Source organism: Zingiber officinale, chromosome 1B (genome assembly GCF_018446385.1).
Source record: "Zingiber officinale cultivar Zhangliang chromosome 1B, Zo_v1.1, whole genome shotgun sequence".
Taxonomy (NCBI): domain Eukaryota; kingdom Viridiplantae; phylum Streptophyta; class Magnoliopsida; order Zingiberales; family Zingiberaceae; genus Zingiber; species Zingiber officinale.
Genome location: NC_055986.1, coordinates 76,803,007 through 76,823,265, shown reverse-complemented (window position 1 = coordinate 76,823,265; position 20,259 = coordinate 76,803,007). Strand labels below are relative to the sequence as shown.

The 20,259-nt window shown below is 38.0% G+C and overlaps 1 protein-coding gene across 1 annotated transcript; it reads left to right on the top strand.

Annotated features, from left to right (window-relative positions):
• The first annotated feature begins 6,083 nt into the window (after nt 1-6,083).
• Nucleotides 6,084-20,057, top strand: LOC121967954 (probable gamma-secretase subunit PEN-2). Its single transcript, XM_042518492.1, has 2 exons — nt 6,084-6,436; nt 19,739-20,057. The coding sequence occupies exons 1-2, from the start codon at nt 6,172-6,174 to the stop codon at nt 19,897-19,899; spliced, it is 426 nt and encodes a 141-aa protein (XP_042374426.1). The 5' UTR covers nt 6,084-6,171; the 3' UTR covers nt 19,900-20,057.
• Nucleotides 20,058-20,259: the final 202 nt, after the last annotated feature.

The following is a 20,259-nucleotide window of genomic DNA, read 5'->3' as shown; positions in this document are numbered from 1 at the left end:
ACTCCTAATTCTCTATCTCCATGAAGTGAGCTACTTGATGACTCACTTGTCTCCTCTTCATGACTTGAAGTGGAGTTCTTCTCATGAAGTTTGGCCAAGTTGTTCCACAACTCCTTGGCACTATTGTATCCTTCTACCCTACACAAAACATCATTAGGTAAAGAAAATTCAATGATTTTCATTACCTCGTCATTGATTTCGGATTGTCGGATTTGCTCTTTCGTCCACTCCTTCTTCTTGATAGGTTTTCCTTCCTCATCCATCGGAGGGGAAAACCCTTCTTGTACACAAAACCAATTTAACATATTAGTCCTAAGAAAATACATCATCCTTACCTTCCAATATGTGAAGTTGTCGTGAGACTCGTAGAAGGGTTGAATCGTGACATCTTCTCCATAGAGATCCATCTCTAGCTTTGCTCCCACGGGTGTTGATCCGATGAAGAGCGGCCTCGCTCTGATACCACTTGTTAGGATCCTTTGTACTCGTACGGCTAGAGAGGGGGGGTGTGAATAGCCGACCCCAAATCTTTGCTCGTTTCTTTCTACAAATTAGGTTAGCAGCGGAAATAACAAAAGGAAACGAAAACAAAACAAACCAAACCTCAACTCGTCGATGTAACGAGGTTCGGAGATGAAACTCCTACTCCTCGGCGTGTCCGTAAGGTGGACGAAGCCTATCAATCCGTCGGTGGATGAGTCCCCGGAAAACCGGCTAATACAATATACTCCTTGTGGGTGGAGAAACCTCGCCACAATATTCTTGCAACAGCAAGAAAGGAATACAACAAGAAATACAAGAAGACAAGAACAATAAATGTAAAAACACAGGTTTTCTTGCCTCCTCGCCGACTGGATTCGTTGAAGCAGCAGCTCCTCAGAACACCTACAACAGCAGGATATCCCAGTCGAGAAGCTCACGCGAAGCTTGTGAAGAAGAGCTCAACAAAGCTCAAGCACCAGAACAGCAAGAGAAGAGAAGAGAAGAGGAAGAAGAAGTAGTGCATTTCGACTCGACCCCTTTATACCGCGCGAAGAAGACAATGAAAAAACTAGCCGTTGCAGCCTTAGAACTCTGATCGGTGCGGACCGATCGGCCTAAGGCGTGAAGCTTCATTTGTCACCGATCGGTCCCGAGACCGATCGGTGTCGCGATCGAAGCCCCGATCGGTGCGTGGACCGATCAGGAACCTCCCGATCGGTCCATAGACCGATCGGCTTCGCTCCTCACGCCATCGATCTATGCCGATCGGTGCCGATCGATCGCCATGGGTGGATCGGCCGCGACGATCCACGGCTTTTCTCGCAAGTTGCGTTGCCTCGATCGGCTCCGGCATCGATCGATTATAACCGTGAGCCATCGATTATTCGATCGGTCACCGGACGATCGGCAACGCACATATCCGGATCGGTCACCATCCGATCCAACTCCTAGGTTTAGAGTGCCCTCTCTAACCTAGTTCGGAGAACGAGCTCACCGAGCCCTCTCCGACTCCATATGCCAAGCTTCACTCACTTGGACTTCTCAACACCGGATGTCCGATCACCCTTGATCCATCTGGATTTTCCTTGCCCGGCTTTACTCACGGGACTTTCCACCGGCTTCACTCACCGATTTCCTGCCTAACATCCCGCTTAGGACTTTCCCACCGGCTTCACTCACTGAGAATTTCCAACCGCCTAACATCCCGCTTAGGACTTTCCCACCGCTCGCTTCACTCACCAGACTTTCCCGTGCCAAGTCTCCATACTTGGACTTTTCGGTGCCAAGTCTCCATACTTGACTTTTCCGTGCAAGTCTCCATACTTGGACTTTTCGCGTGCCAAGCTCCCTGCTTGGACTTTTCCGTGCCAAGTCTCCATACTTGGACTTTTCCCGAATCAGGTCAACCAGGTCAACCCTGACCTACGGTTGCACCAATAATCTCCCAAACATCTATTTTTGTCCCACATCAAGAATAGAACTCTCTCACGAGTGTCAAACATCAACATGCAACACAACTAGGTCATCCTTGACCTAAGGTTGCACCGACAATCTTCCCAAGTCAAACATCAAAATACAACTCGAGTCACGTCAACTTGAGTCGGGTCAACCAGGTCAACCTTGACCTAAGGTTGCACCAACAACATGGCCTTAGTAGGTTGTGACATGATGCCATGTTGGATGGTGATCGATTGATTATGAGACTAGTATTCATGTGAGGGTTGGTATGCATGAGAGTATAAACATATGTATATAGTTTTATATATTGTTGTAATTTATCTCAGGTAAAGGTTGACCAAGTTGATTAAGCTCAGATTGACTCGAGCTTGAGTTTTGATGATTGACAATATATAAGAGAGAGGTTAAGTAAATTAAGGGAGGACCAGATACTTGACTTGAGAAGTCCTAACTAAGATTAGGCAAGGGAAAGTCCTAACTAAGGTTAGGTAGGTGAGAAGTCTATTGGACCGTTGGCGACCGCTAGAAGGGGGGGGGGGGGTGAATAACCCTGAAATAAAAGTTAAAATCAATATCTTATTTTTGAACTTAGCAAGGATACACAATTTGACAATCTAAAAAAATGCATAGAATAAGTAAGAGGACAAAATATTCACTTGGTTACAACCTAATGATTGTTAATCCAAGGTAGTTGAAATATCCACTAAAAATCTCTTTCGTGAAGGCAGAGTAGCCTCTTATAGATTTTGAAAGCTCAAAAACTATTAAAGAAATGAATATAGTGATTATTGTTTTGAACCTTAGCTCTAACATACTATTTAAAACATTATGAAAAAAAGTTAGTATTTGCTAATGTGACATTGGAGGCACCTTCTAGGTTGATAAAGTTTTATCTGCTATGCAACGGTCAGCCAACAATTCTGCTCAAATGGAGGCACCTCGGATATTGTTCATCCAAGGTGCCTCTAGACAATCGAGGCGCCTTGGTTACTGTTCATCTGAGGTGCCTTAGGTTCATCGAAGGCGTCTTATGCCCTGAAATTGGTAGATCACTGCTGGTGCTCGAGGCGCCTCCAATCCTCTTTGAGGCACCTCAAGTACTGTTCATCCGAATGATCAATTATAATATTGACCATTCTTGTCCTGACACTCAATTGGATAATGCTTCGATTGCCCGAAGTTAAGTTCATTCAAACCCAACCCCGACCTTCTCCTCGAGTAGGCTTTCTCCCCGGCTTCTTATCTTTCGAAAGCATCAGCACATCCTTTTAGTCTATCGGTGTACTCTTTCATAGTTTCTCATCCCTTGAATGTACCGAGCTTGTCGACTCGCTTCCCATATCATCCTTCTCGTCCGCTGCATCTTCCGTCGATTTCTTGTGTTCCTAAGTTCCTGCATACTCATACACAAGCATCAAAACTGCAGGATCTAACTTCACTCGATTGACAATATCAAAACGAATCTGAGGTACTTACAAAGTCTTCCAAGTGATTAGTCCTAACTGAAGATTAGACAAGGAAAAGTCCTAACCCCAGGTTATGCAAGGGAAAATCCTAACTGGAGGTTAGGCAATGAGAAGTCCTAACTAGAGGTTAGGTAAGGAAAAGTCTAATTGGAGGTTAGGAAATGGAAAGTCCTAGTGGGGTTAGGTGGTTGAAGATCTAGTCAGGACCTGACAATGGAAGTCCAACGGGACATTAGGAAAGGGAAAGTCCAAGTGAGTCAGGGAGGACCATACACTTGGTGAAGAAGTCCTAGAAGGTCAAGATTAATCGAATGTTCGACAATAGGAAGTCTTAATGAGTCATAGATGACTTTAGAATTAGGCAAAGGAACCTTAAATTGGGGATTAGAGTTTAGGGTTGGGGAATCAATTAGTGTATCGATTGATCCAAATCAATCGATTGGAGTGTTTTTTGGCAAGCATAAAAGGTTGTTGAATCGATTGGCTTAATCGATTCAGCAAGGGTCAATCGATTAGGCTAATTAATTAGAGTATTTTTTGTGAGAACGGAAGGTGGTTGAAACGATGAATTTAATCGATTCAATAGAGGTCAATCAATTAGGCTAATCGATTGAAGTATATTTTATGAGAACAAAAAGTTTTTGAATCAGTTGAGTCAATTGATTAGAAGTTGTCAACCAATTAGTATGATTCATCAATTGATTGGTCAGGTGAAAAAGAGTCATTTTACAGATTTGAATGATCGAATTCCGACATGACAATCAATTAGGGGTAAGACCAATCGATTGAGAAGTATCTTCCAACCTGAAAGAAACCCTAAAATAGGGGGCTTCGTGATGTTTTCAACCCTGATAATTCTTGGGAGCTTTGGAGCAAAGTGTTATTGCATTTTCATCCACTAAGAGATAATCCAAAGTAGGCAAAGAGCAAGCAACACAAGGTTCTTCATTATAAATCCTAAAGTCATTTTCGATTGTATTTGTGTTTGTGTTCTTGTTTTATTGTTGTGTTCTTGTGTTCGAGTTTGTAAGAGACTTCTCCGCCTTTGAAAAATTTTCAAAAAAGAGTCATTCATAGTAGAGTGAGGAGTGAACCCTTGGATTACACATCTTAAGAAAGTGGATATCAAGTAAAATCGAAGAAGTTAGTGTCGTGCTTGTTTTGTTTCAAGTTTTCGCTGTCATTCAAATTTAAAAATGCGAAACGAACTATTCACCTCCTCTAGACCATAGCATCCTAACACCATATATCTCGGGCATCTAGTTAGATATAAATTTCATCAAAAATGAACTATTATACCTAGGGATGCAGGTATGTTTCATACATTTTGACAATATCTATATTACCTTTTGATCCGGTGGTAAGGACGGGGGACCCTCATGGGCGGAGGGTCAAAGACACGTGGAGGTCAATCCCAAGTTCGCGCTTAACGGAAGCATGCCGAGCCGAACGGAAGGATGCCGGGCCGAACGGAAGCATGTCGGCCCGAACGGAAGGGTGTCGGCCGAACGGAAGGATGCCACGTCGAACGGAAGCATGCCGGGCCGAACGGAAGCATGCCGTGCCGAACGGAAGGATGTCGTGCCGAACGGAAGCATGTCGGGCCGAACGGAAGGGTGCCGGTCCGGCAGGATGCCACGCCGAACAGAAGCATGCCGGGCCGAACGGAAGCATGCGGGCCGAACGGAAGCATGCCGGGCCGACCTGACATTCGGCCAGGAGCTTCCCGGGCCAGACAGAAGGCAACCCGACCATGGGCGGGTTTCCGACGCTCATAGTGAAAAGGGTCACCGGGCCGAGCGGATAGCCCGCTCGGCCGAAGCATAAAGCATCGTTGTTGTGGAACACTCTCAACTGAGCACCCGGTCAGACCGATACTTACGCCCGGTCGGACCTATGCCTGCCGAGCGGATGAATGCTTGGCGTCAGGAAAAAGGAGACAAAGGCAAGGGGACATTAGGGAACATCATTTTCTGACAGCAGGCATGTTCGACGACCAGGCCATACATAAAATCGTACGACGGAAGGACCTGCTGTCCCACCAAAGAGGTGATCAGACTGTATAGTATGGTGTCAGGCATGTTCCTCTGACAAGCCAATGCTAAGGTATGGTATCAGGACACGTGTACGCCTTGGTAGGTGTGCCCGAGCCTCTCCACAGCTCTATATAAGAGCCTTCATACTTCGCCGGAGGTATGCATTCTTAGATATTCGAAGCCACCTCTTTGTTGCCTACTTGCCTGATTTGAGCGTCGGAGGGTCGTCGCCGGGAACCCCTTCTCGGCCCGACTTCTTTGCAGGTTCGCCGGAGCACCGTCCGACCGGCCGAAGATCTACGTCAGCGACAAGGAGAGCGCCACGTGCCCAGCGTCCATTGATTCAGTGATTCGGACAGGATCACCTTTCATTAAAAAATATATGTTTAATAGAAAAAAATATAAATTAAACATCTTATAAATTTGATATGATTTCCAAAGTATATAGAAATTTTTAAATAGATTAAAAAAGAGAAGGTAGAATAATATATATATATATATATATATATATATATATATATATATATATATATATATATATATATATATATTTGAAATTTACACGATAAAGCATATAATAATATAATCCATTGGATCGGACCAGTAGAAGGATGAACTTGGTATCCAAGCCGGTTGTGACCGGTCCGGTTTATGCATTCGCCCCACTTGATCCGAGAATGATGAAGACGACTTGAGAGAAGCGAGGTTCTCCGATCGAGGAGGGTGCGATGGAGCCGATTGACGAGGAGCGGGGACTGATCGGCCACCGATCTACCGCCGGAACGAGCACTGCTGTGGGCGAAGGAAACCCCACTCAGCGCACGTGGCCTACGGTGGACGGGCCGCATGGACTGTCGGAAGAAGAGTCTCTACGCTACGCCCGCAGCTACTTCTATTGGGGCTTCGCCCTCCTCCCCTTTCTATGGGCCGTCAACTGCTGTTACTTCTGGCCTGTCCTTAGGAACTCCCATTCTTCGCCTCAGATTCGTCCTTGTAAGCTTTCCGCTTTGTCTCGGCTATACCCCCCTTTTGATTAACGTTACGATCTTTCTGTTCTTCGTGTTAAGTTTATTTACTTAAAATTTTTGTTACTAGTAATCAGGCCAATTTGTTTCCGTATGATTTCTGTATATTGATAAGAAATTCATGGGGTCTTAAGGGAGTCTTATGATGAAATTCTTAAGAAGATCTACTTTAGATTAATAGCTTCAGTAAAGCTATAAACTTTCATTTCATTTTTTCTTTATAATTGCATATGCCAGCTAGTTTTTCATCATCTATTTAGTTGTTCTTCTGGAATTATATTCTCTTCTTATTCAAAAATCAACACTATGGGCCACGCCAAATATTTGGAGGAAAGTTGTTATAGATGAATACCATTTTGTGCATCAATGACAAGGTCCACTAGCTCCTTTGTTAAATCACATGATAATGTTGTATATAAAAGTATCTACTTTCTGAATTTTATTCAAGTTAGGAGTTAGTCTTTGAATCATCTGCTACTCAGATGGAAACTTCTACAATTACAGCATGTCATGAACTTACTTGAGCTAGCTACTTAGGGTAGTCACATGGAACTTGCCATGAGCAAATCTCAAACAAATAGAGAAATGAGGTAGTTACTTGAGCTAGCTTGGACCTTTACTGCACTGGGAAAGGAAGCTTGTATATTTAGGCCTAAGTGTAGGGAGTTCAATAAATGAAGCGTAGTCAATAGAGGTGATCAAGCTTGGTCAAGATGCATGAGGGATGAAGTTGCTCAGTCATCCGCTTGAGGTTCGCTTTGAGTTGTAAGGAATGAAGAAAGAATGATTAAATCTTGTGTATTACTATCAGGAAAGGGTTGAGCTTACTAACATGCAGTGGAGAATAATAAAAACTATCCTAATGTGAGTCAAGGTGGGAAATGACAGTAAGTTGTTGCTAAGAATCACCCAGAGCCTCAACCTCACGGGTTAATGTGGTAGATCTTCCATGAGCCTTTACAATGTTGCACTTGGACCTCTTTTATAGGTCTCTAAATAAGTGCTCATCCAATGGCAAGGTTCCATACGGCCAATGTTCCTTGGACTTTGACTGTTGATTGGCTTGAGCAGACATGTCACACCCTTTTCATTGTTAACTATTCCCACATATTTGTCCTTGATCACATTGTTAAATAATAATTGTGGACATGCGCCAACATCTCATTGGTCTTTGAAGATGGTGGCTAATTTTACCCACATCAACTACTCAACGTTTTATCAAGTTAGGAAGTGATTTCAAAGAATTTGATATGAAATATTCTCTTTGATCTTTCCCATCATGGTTGCATTTAGGACATCTGACCCCTTGTTCTCTCTCCTATTCTCTCCATATTCGTCCCCTCTATAGCAAAGTTCCAAATTTAATTTTTTTTATTTTTTATATTTTTACTGGGCCAACCCCACTTAGTGAAATAAGGCTTGGTTGTTGTTGTTGTTATTTTATACTTTTACTTGCTCCTATGGAAGATTTTTCGCCAACCTTTTCTCTAACTCAAGCCATCTCCCACATTTAACGATGCTTTTCTTGCTAACTTGGCTGGTTTTATTAAGTTTATTAACTTTGTCACTATGTTCACCTTGCTTTATAATGTAAGCTCCATTTAGCTGAAATGTGTCCATTACCTTGTTGACTTTTCTTGAGTACAACTTATTCTAGTATGCTCTCTATCAGGTTAACTCCTAGTTGGGTTGACCTTAGCCTTGCTAAATTATGGTTTTTTTTCCATTTTATCTTATAACCTTTGGTCCATTTGAATAATGTCTTTGTAAGGATTTCCTGGCCAATTAGAGCAAATTGCCTTCACCTCGACCATCCTATCTTTGCGCTGCTAATTTGGCCATGTGTTATCTAACCTAATTGAGGTGCCCTCAAGTCAAAGTCAAGCCTTTGGATTATTATTAGTTCTTGGAAAGTTCCAGCTTTGCATGCCTTGGTTGTCTTGTGGAGCCTTGGATATCTAAAAAATATACACCTTTAAAATCAAGGTTCTAAAATTCGCTAGGCACTAGTCAGACGGTAGACCAGCGCTTAGGCCGCCTAGGCGGGGACTAGACCCCGCTAGGTGGATTCCTCGGTATCCCTTGATTTATGTGGACATATGCAAATTTGAATGTTGTCAAGGTTATTATAGACAATGGAGATCTAACTATGTCTTAAACTATCTCCTGAGATTACAAAAGTAAATGCTAAATTCAGTGAATGATATAGATTAAATAAACAATAAGTGCTAAAACAACTTTTGCCAAGATCAACTAGAATGACATTTAAATGAATCATTCATTTAAATTTACAAGCAATTCACATTCATTTAAATTGACAAGCAATTCACAAACAGTTCACATCCATTTAAATTCCTCGATATCCCTTGAGTGACAGTGGGTTAATAAATGACATGAGAATATGAGATTAAATAAACAAATGTAGTTCACAAGGAGAATGCATTTCAAGAAGTGCTAAAATATCAAGTGCTAAATTTAGTGAATGACATGGATAAACTAGAATGCATTTCATCGTTGTCATATTAAGTGAAAGACAAAATAAACCATAAGTACTAAATTCACAAATGCAGTTCACAAGCAAACATCATTGTGAACCACTAAGTGCAAAAATTCACAAATGCAATTCACAAGATTACATCATTGTGAACCACTAAGCAAAATATAATTGTTGAATAACATAAGTCTTAACAAAATGAGTTCAAAATTACACAACTAATAATATATTAATATCTCATAGACTCATATTTATTATACTTCGTATTCTTAATAATATTCAATAACTTGTTCTTCATCGGACATAAATTCAATATCATCATTGTGATCCTTCTCTTCTTCTTTGGATGTAAAATCATCTTCATGAAGTTCTCTCACTCTAGAACTTCTTCGGGTTGTAGATTTTCATCTGCTTCACTTGTTTCATCAACTATTTGCCAAGTGAGCCCGGAACCTAGTTCAACTTTATTATCTTCATCACCATCCACAATCCAACTTTGTACATTAGAAGCATCTTTTGCAAGAAGGACATTGACATTCCATTCTTTTTCTTTTTTTGTTTGTTCAACAATCTAGCATTAAATTGCACAAATACTAGATTGTTCAATCTATTGACATCTAACATATTTCTTTTCTATATATGAATCTAAAAAAAAGTAAATATTATAGTTAGTAACATGAATATAAACTTTAAAAATTAATATTTTACATTTTTACTTTAATTAAAGACTTAAAGTTAAAAGTTTACCCCTTCAAATGCACTCCAATTTCTTTCACGCCCAGATGAACTTGCAGTTAATGAAAGTATCCTCAATGTCACTCTTAACAAATTGGGAGTGTGAACACCGTATGTACTCCACCATGCACATGGATCAAATGTATTATCTTTTTTTTCACATGCTTTTGCTGCCAATGCTTTTCCAAATAACCTAGTCTTCTCTCTATATTTTGCAAGCTCCTTGTTAATAATTGTATCTTATAGATCAAACTCATTGACATGCAAAAACTTCCATGCATTCAAAAATCCTCGTCGTGACCTCCTTATAAAGAGTAATAGAACTATCTTTATAGTAAAAATAGAGATTTAACAACAAAAAAAAAAAGCAGTGGTATGCAATGATATATCAAGCAGGGAAAAAAATGTCGTTTCGTGCCAGGCGGCACGGACGGTTTTTACCGTTCTGTCGCCCGGCCGAAACCGACATCCGAAACTTAGTGATTTCAGCGCGTGATACGCGCGTTGATGCGCGCCAGCACAAGCGACACTCGCGATCGATAAATCACGCGACAGAAGGAATCGAATCGATTCCTTCTGTAATCAATCGCGTGACAGAAGGAATTGATTCGATTCCTTCTGTCGCTCGTAAAAACCCTATAAAATCATACCAACGAGAGATCGATTAGCTTCAGCGAGGCGAGGCGAGTAGCGGCGAGGCGAGCAGTGGTAGAGGTACGATTTCCCTATTCGTTCCGTTTCGTATGCATCGCAGGCGGCGTCGCCGGAGGCGTCCGACGATGCCTTCGGTGCCGCCAGACCTTGCGATCTGCCGCTCCCAGCGGCGTGATCCGGTGCGTGTGTGTAAGTTTGGGAAAATAAATTATAATTTAAATTTATAATAATTCCTAAGGTAGACGTGATATTTCAAATAGACTTTTATAACTCCTAATTAAATTTTCTCAATAAAAATTAAAATATATAAAAAAATATATTTTAAAATCAAAATTTCAATTAATATTCTGAAAAATTAATTTTTAATGTTTTAAATTGTATTTAAAAATTTTAAAAAAATTATAAGAATCTGTTTAAAATTTTAAAAAAATTATAAAAATTCAGATATATATTATAATATTTTTTTATTTTAAATTTAATTTAAATTTAAAAAAAAATAAAAATTAAGATTTATATTCTAATATTCTAAAAAAATAAAAATTCTAAAAAAACTAATAAATTAAATTTATAGTTTGATATTTTTATTATTTTATATTTTAAAATAATAATAAATTAATTAATTAATTAATTTGTATAATTATTATATATAAAGTAACATCTTTATGCTAATTTATATATTTATTATAGATAATATTTTTTATCTTAGAATTAATTTAAAACTTGGATCCATGAATTTTAACTTTTTGTACTTTTGTAATATGTTTAGAAATATTAAAAGTCTTTTATTTTAAAAATCTTGATAAAGGTATTTTATCATGTTTATGATTCCTAATAAAACACTTATAAGTTTGTGCAATTTTGATCATTCTAAATTTAGAAAGGTGAATTAATATTTTTAGGAGATCGTTTCAAATTTTAGAAAGTGACTCTTTATAATTTATATATTTAATTTGTAAATTTACAATAATAAATATATTCTTAACGTTATAAAATGATGATCATTACCTAGAAATGTGTATTATTCTTAATTTTTTTTATAATGCATAGGTAATGACACCCAAACAACAATCTCATGATTCAGCTTGGAGACACGCACGTTGATTAGAAAATCTATTCCATTGGCAATGTTTGCATTGCGATATGATTGGGCGTGGCGGTGGAGTCACACGCCTAAAACAACATTTTGTTGGTGGATATCCGGATGTTTCTAATTGTCCAAAAGTTTCTAAAGAAGTTCGTCGTGCAATGAAAGAGGAACTTGATGGCAAAAAGCATTAAAGTATAAACAACAACAACAGCGTGAACTTGTTGATAGCCGAAGCTCTAAAGAACCAATCTATGATGAATTTGAAGGTCATGGTGAAGTTCCAAATGATGAAGACTTTTTAGCAGCTCTTAGCGCCTCTCGAACTCAATATGACTATGAACAAAATATACGACATAGAAGTGGCTCTGGTGCCAGTGGAAGTGGCTCAACTACTGCATCAACATTAGGAAGGAGTGCAAGTGTTTGTATTCCTTCAACACAAGGTGGTATTGGTTGCTTTTTTCCTTCTATGGGACGAAGACGTGCAGTCGATATTGCTAATATTGATCCACTAGCATTCCCAGACCAAGCTAGCAAACAAACTAGGATTGATGATGCATATTCAAAAGAGAAGAAGAAATCAATCGGTAAAAGTATTGCTAAATTTTTTTATTTTAATCATATTCCCCCTAATGCAGCAAACAACACATACTACCTTAGCATGGTGTCCAACATCCAAAAATCTGGTCCTGGTATTCAACCTTCGACTGCATATGAAATTGCCGATCCATATTTAGATGAACAAGTGGAGGAGATCAAGACTTGGATCCTCTGATGCAAGAAGCAATGGAGCTTATATGGGGTTACGTTGATGTCTGATGGCTGGACAGGGCCTACACGGATGAGCATTATCAACTTTTTACTATACTGCAATAGAAAGGTGATATTTCATAAATATATTGATGCAACTACAGACTATCATGATGCACTCTACATATATCGTTTGATGGATAGTGTAGTTCAAGAGATAGGTGTAGAACATATAGTGCAGGTGATTATAGATAATGGTGCCAACTTTAAGAGGGCTGGAGAGTTACTGGAGCAACAATATCAAACATTATTTTGGATACTATGCACAACACACTATATCGATTTGATGATGGCAGATATCGGTAAGCTTGATATAGTGAAGAAGGTAGTAAAAAAAGGTCAATCTTTAACAAAATTCCTCTATAACCATCATTGGGTTCATGGATTAATGAGGAAATTTATTGATGGAGAGATTCTGCGACCAGGAGCGACTAGGTTTGCCACTCACTTTCTTCTGTTAAAGTCGTTGAATCAGAAAAAAGTTATTCTAACACGGCCGAAGGTAAGGGGGTGCAAAAAATTATTATATCTGTCAGATTTTGGGACTATATCGCAGAGATTCTTATAGCAGTAGAACCATTGTACGTTGTTCTACGTAAAGTTGATATGGATAAGAAGCCACAAATGAGCAACGTTTACCGCCTAATTCATGAAAGAAGAGACAATCAAATGGGAAAATATATTCATTTGGCCAGTACATATTTTTTAATGATAAAGGATCTTTAATATTATTATTAATAATTATATATGTTTAATTATCGTAGGTTATTATCTCAATCCGGCATATCAATACCGTTATAATCTTGGCGCAAATGATGATTTATTAGTGGCTCTCAGATATGTAATATCAAGACTGCATACTAATAGAGAATCAATTGCTGAGACTATTAATGAAAGTCGATTATTTCGAGAGGCATATGGTTCTTTTAGCGATCCTATTGCAGTGCCATGCAGATATAAAATGGATGCAGGTAAGTATAGTAAAAATTATTACTAATTATTGTCAACAAATATAAATTCTATTTTAATTTTATTCTTATTTATCTTACAGCTGAGTGGTGGTTACAATATGGAGGATCAGCTCCAAATTTGAAAAAGATTGCAGTACGAATTCTCTCACAAACAATGTCTTCAAGTGGTTGTGAAAGAAATTGGTCAACTTTCTCCCTCATTCATACAAAAGTACGAAATCATCTTTCTTATCGTCGCTTGGAGAAGATGGTCTACGTTTATTATAATATGCGTCTTCAACTAAGAGCAATAACAGAAGAGAATGAAGAACAGGAGTCTGATGATGTAGACCCATTTGATATTGGATTTGTTCAAACTGAAAATGATCCAATGATGGATTGGTGGAGAATCCATTACTTGATGAAGCAGGAGACCCACCACAACCATCTCAATTTCTTACTCAACAAATTGAAAAAATACAAGCTAGAGGAGATATCTGTGAGGAAGAAGATAATGATGAAGCATTTGATCAAGAATTTCGATTTTCTGGATCTCGGTCTAGACATTCTCAAACATCCCAACCCCAAACCCAACCAAAGTCCATAGATAAAGGCAAAAACAAAGGCAAAGCTCCTGTAATTTTTACTAAAAAGAAAGAAAAAGGTAAACCTCCTGCTTTTACTGGAAGGGGTCCATTGAGCATTAGAGAAAATTCACTCGATGCAATTGATGAGCAAGAACATGATGACAGTGATGAAACTTCATCACCTTCAGACACTGTAGTCCGACAAGAAGTTCGAAATGAGGATAGTGATGTTGATAGCAGTGCAAGTACTCATAGAAGTGATGACAGTGGTGACACATCTAGTGGTAAAAATTATGTTCCCCCTACTCTAGCACCGAAGCCATGGACATGTGAGATAGATTACACACATGCAACTCAAGATGATGATCATGGAGTTAGAAGTAACCTTATTCAATATCAGCGTCGATATAAGGGTGACAAACAAAAGAAAACTCATAATTATCGAGATATGCGGGAGAGTTTAACTGAGATTGATTCTGGTCGAAGTTCATCATACTCGTAACCTTCTTATTATAACTCTGATGCATCATATGGTGATCCATCATACTAGAGTTCGGGGACGTATGCTTATCCTTATCCTTATCCTTATCCTGTGCTTGTTCTTGTACCCGTTCCGATTTCAGTGGTGCCAGTTCAAATCCAACATCCAGTGATGAATCGAGACACGCTGATGGATATATGGAGAAATCAATATCAATATTGCATGTTATGGGATGATTATTTAATATGGGCGTTGGAGAATTATGGAGTTGACCTAAGTAGAATGTTACAAGAACCAATGCTTCCATATGATTCACGCTACTCCTTTTGGTATTAGTAAGGTAACATATTATAATGTATCAATTTAATTCAAGTTATTGATAGATCATTTTTTTTAAAATAAAATTATATTTAATAATATTTTCTAACAATATTAAATTGTTCAATAATTGAGAATTTATATAAAATCAACATATAACTTATTTTTAAATTATACACAATGAACATATTTATCTAATAATTATTATATATAAATAAAAAAATACCGAAACAGTATCGGCACAGTACGATACTATACCGAAACCGTATTGTTTCAATCTGGGACCGAAATCTCGGCACGGTTCGAGATTTTAAACCTTTATATCAAGTCTATCATTCATTTTTGACTCAATAATCACTATGATGATAGGCTAATAATTTGATTCCACATTGTTCATGGCCACCTTGATATCTTCTTTAGCTTGAAGAAGCTCCCCATATAAAAATCCCATGGATGGAAGAACTCTCACTAAAGGAGCAAATATTTTCAAACAAAGTGTCACACAATTCTAAAAACTCAAGCTCATCACAATAGAGTATGCCAATTTTCCTTTGTTTGTTTTTGACCATTTACATGTCTCCCACAAATCACTTGTAAACATGGCCTAAAACTAGATTTTCTTCAATCAAACTTTGCAATGTGAGGAAATTTGATGCAAACTTGATAACTTTTGGCCAGACTATGTCTGTCTTCTTCATGAAACTTCTCATCAATGACAAAGTCTTATGATGAGCATAAATGAAAATGGTAAAAGATTTGGATTGCTTAATAGCCTTTTATATCGTGGAAGTTTGCCAATACATTTAAGCATGAGGTTAACAGTATGAGTTGCACATGAATTCCAAAAGATCCCAGGTCATTTTTCTCTCATCAATTTAGTTGCAATCATATTTTTGGTGGCATTGTCTGTTACAATTTAAACAATATTATGAGCTCCTACTTGTTCAACACACTTGCCAACATACTCTAAAATATGTTTAGTTGTTTGTGCCTCGTCTGAAGACTCTTTGGACTCTAAAAATGTAGTACCTGTTTTGCAATTAACACACAAATTTAAGATGCTTCTTCGTTTTCTATCACTCCATGCATAGGTCATGATCGAACACCCATTCTTCTTCATGTTTCTTCAACAATTGCTTTATTCTTTTAACTTCGGCTTTCAACAGTAGCTCCCTAAGTTAATATTGAGTTGGAGGCTTGAATCTTGGTCCAAATTGACCCATTGCTTGCGTTAGTTGCTTGAAGCTATCATTATCAAAACATTGAATGAGATTGCATTTTCATAAACCTATCTCCCAACATATTGTTGAACTTGTTGAGTTCTCTCTTTGAAAAGAGCTTCATTTATATTTTTTTTAGTGAAACACTTTACTCACACTTGAACCTACATTTCCTGGAGCAATCATTGATGCATATCTATCCATAGGGCCAAGTGCATGAGGTTTTTTAATTCCATCTATCCCTTCAATTTCAAGAACTTCTTCGTATGGAGAAATAGTTAACTTTGCTCTATAATTTTGTTCTTTCATTATTTTATTCTTTTTTATTCCTCCCTTCTAAAATAACCTGTTTGTACTTATTTCTATCTTCTTGATGTGCCTTTTGGCAACCAGATACGTTTCCAGGAATATTTACTATTTGCTCCTTGATCCTATACGCTCCACCGACATCATTTTCCCACACAACTTGCATTAAATTTGTCGAGGTTCTTAGGATCAACTAACATCCCAAACTCCCATCTAATGCCATTTGACTTTCTACTAAGACTCCCATATTCGGGTTGAGTGATGGATGCTGCTGAAGATGAATTGCTTGTCATCCCAAACAGAAAAGACTCAGACAAAACAAATCGGAACTGCCATCCCAAATAGAAATGATTTAGACAAGAAAAATCATATCGCAGACTAGTTTTGGGGACTAAAAATAATATTATGATTGTAAAATAAAAAGCAGCATTATGACAGTTCACTCACAATCTGAACTGTTGAAGTTTGCTTATCCTAATGGGAGCATGGATTCATGATCCTTTGTTCCAAGCAAAGGATTGTAAACTAAAAACAACATTATGATTGTAAAATAAAAAATAGCGTTATGACAGTTCACTCACAATCTGAACTGTTGAAGTTAGCTTATCCTAATGGGAGCATGGATTCATGATCCTTTGTTCCAAGTAAAGAGAAGATAAATACTAACTTTATATGATAATGTGATAAATCATACAAATACAATTAAAACAGTAAGAGTCTTACACGGTTACATGAATACAAACATAGACCCAATAGTTCATTACTCAACTATAAGAAACAATAAAACCATTACTAGCAATAATAGTTTAGTAAGATTTAGACCACCATCAAACGATTTACTAATTGAAAGATGCTTCACATTGCCCAAAATCATATAAAATACTAAATGGCAGTGAATAAATACTACGAAAGAAGAAGAAGGCGGAGAAAGAGAAACAACGAAAGCATCACTTAACTGGCAGCGACATCTAAACCCTAGCAAAATTTCAAAAAAAAAAAAAAGAAAAAAAAGAAGAGAAACAACGAAATGCACTCATTGGCGATCTCATCGACGAAGGTGGAGAAAGAGAGGCAGAAATGGGAGGAACAATCACCATCGGAGCTCGATCGCTCTTTTTCTCTCTGGCTTAGCGGAAGTGATGAGGAGACACTGTGGAGAGAAGTGCTTCTGCCGCCGCTGTGGAGAGGCCGATAGGAGAAGTGCTGTCGTTGCCGTCGCTACTGCGGAGTGGAGAAACAATGTCGCTCTGAAGAGGAGAAACAACGTTTTTTTTTTGTCCGCGTTTTTTTTCACTTAAGTGGCATCTAAACCCTAGTAGCACCAGGGCGCCGAACCCCGCCTGCGCCGAACAAGCGCCTAGGAAGCTGCCTAGGCTGGCCGCCTAGCACCAAGGCAGTTGCCTAGGCCGAATTTTCGAACACAGTTTAAAATAACTAGACTTTAACAACTATGTGTGCATATGCATTTATGATGTGAAGTGCATGTACATGTGCTGGCATATATGCAATGGCTTGAGATACTTCTTTAAAAATACGGACTTCGAAAATATCTAATGTATCTTATTGACTACAATTAGAATCCTGATTGATACACATTATTATGCCAAATTCTAGTTTTAAAAACTACTGATGTATCCTTCAAGATATATTAAAGACATGTTAATGAATTAATGTTATTATTTTATATACTAGGTGTAGTACATAATGGAGATGTAAACTTTCAGTTATTCACTTGGTGCCTGACAATGAAATAAAATTGGGAAAATTGCACAAATTCACTATATAACAATCTTTCTTGGACACCATCTAACTCATTCTAATTGAACTGGATACAATACTTGAGAACATGCTCATTCTAATATTTCATTTTGGTTATCCTAATTTTGTTTAAATGGTAGTCAAATTAGAACTCTGTATTGGAAGTGTCATTTATGTTTTCAGCATACTTTTTTGGGGGGCTTTCTATTATAGTACAACAATACTGATCATCTCGATCTTACTCACTTATCTTGATTTGATATGTTATGGCATGCTACTTTTCAGTGCTGCTTTGAAGATAATTCAAATGTAACCTGTTCATGCTAAAAATATTATTTTGGTTCATCTTCAACCAATTTACTTTCCAGAATTGGCATATTCAAAGATAATGATTTCCTTGAACTTTTTTTATGCTACTGTGTATCAGGTTTGTAATAATATGATGCTAGCACTATAAACATTAGGCCATTACTACTGTGCAAATCATCTCAAATTATGGTCCTTTGACACGAACAGCCTTGTTGCTGAAGAATGTGGATTGTCATGATATCTAATTTCAAATCATATCAAATGACCAATTTGCTTTCTTTACTCTTTACTTAAATGCTAGCCATAATTCACTGTTCAATACCTGAAAAAGCTTCATCGTTATTGTTGCTATTCTCAAGTTGCTAAAATATCAGACTGATTTCTGTATTCTTGAATCTAAAAATTAATCCAATTAAGATAGGTATATTCTAATCCAATTAAGATGGGGCGTATTCAATATGACTCATGATTCACAAATTTTCTAAAATAATGCATGATGAGAACCTCGGTTTTCCCTAGCATGCTACATTGGCTTATGGATAACAGTTGTCCTTGCCCACACACCCACTAAAGTGGGAAAGTGAGGTGACTCATAGGTAAGAGGAAATAATCAGAGGGATAAGTTGGAGGTTAATACTGGAGGAAGAACATTTGAGGATGAAAATGCTGGAGGTGTGGGCTCATTGCAGAGGTGAGATTGGGATGAGCTTCCTACCTAGGGAGATGTGAGAGGATTGAGAGATTGGGGTGGCAGAAGAGGACACTGGACAATAGCTGAGAAGGGAGAATCGGAGTTTGTTTGGGTAGGGGAAACCATCAGGGAGGGGAAATCACCTACTAAGAAGGGAGAACCATTAGAGATTAGGGTACGGGTTGGTGTTTGATGACTCTACGAAAGTGAGAGAAATAAATTAGAGGATGGGGTTTGTTTGGGTAGGGGAAACCATCAGGGAGGGGAAATCACCTACTAAGAAGGGAGAACCATTAGAGATTAGGGTACGGGTTGGTGTTTGATGACTCTACGAAAGTGGGAGAAATAAATTAGAGGATTGAACATTACTGACCTGGTTGCAACTATCCTAAAGCTCCTCGATCCTAACCTTTACATTTTTCAAAGACATTTAACATTGGTTGTCAAGGCATTTTTTAGTATAATTGCCATTGAAAGTGTCCAAATTTTTTCTAGTTTATCAAATTTTCAAGGTTACAACCTTCACACCTCGAGTATGGAATCCACTAGTGGACTATGTCATGAAACAGCTGATCTTTCCTGTTTAGCTCAGCTTAATGTCCTTTGCATAGCCACTAGTGGTGTTGTCCTTTATATATATTCACACATTATCTCTAATACTAAGATGGATAACATTGAAATAGTATGCTATCTCTCAATTGTTCAGATGGTAAGAAAGCAATGCTCTCATGATAGACATGAGTGAAATGTTTTCTGCATGATGGAATGCTTGTCAAATATGTTTTTTGATGTTTATATTACCCTGACATACATCCAGATATATTCTCTAAACATTATCTCTACTCATTTTAATAATGGTCCTTAATCCAGATGTAACGCGATCTGCAATTGGGTTTTCAGTCTTCTCTTTGGTCCTGGCTACATGGTCCCTGACGTTCATAATTGGAGGGGAACTACTTTTTGGTCCAGTGTGGAATGAACTTGTCATGTACAACCTGGCTGACAAATGGGGCTTGACAGGTTGGACATAAAAATAGAGCAAAACAATGCTCGCATATTATGCTCATTATCATATACTGCCTGCTTCAGTAAATCCCAGTCATCATGTTCATATGCATCATAACTGTTAAAATTTTCTCCTTTGGACGAATGATACCTATTTCAATTAAGTGGAGACAACGTTTTATAATTTGTTCTTTATTACTTGGAACATGAACTTCTAAATTTAGTTGAATATGGAAGTGTTTTCTGCTATCATGCATGAAGAAATCTTCTTGTCAGGGAGTTAGAATCAAAGCATCAACCATCAAGAACGAAAAGCTCCTTGATTATTTAGAATTTGCTCTCCCACTGAGTTTTTGTTTGTTCAGGTTCTATTTACTACTACAATT

Coding starts and splice junctions, on each gene's coding strand:
- LOC121967954 (XM_042518492.1), top strand. CDS start 6,172: ATGGAGCCGATTGACGAGGAGCGGGGACTGATCGGCCACCGATCTACC. Junction 6,437..19,738: donor TTCGCCTCAGATTCGTCCTT/GTAAGCTTTCCG, acceptor TCCTTAATCCAG/ATGTAACGCGATCTGCAATT.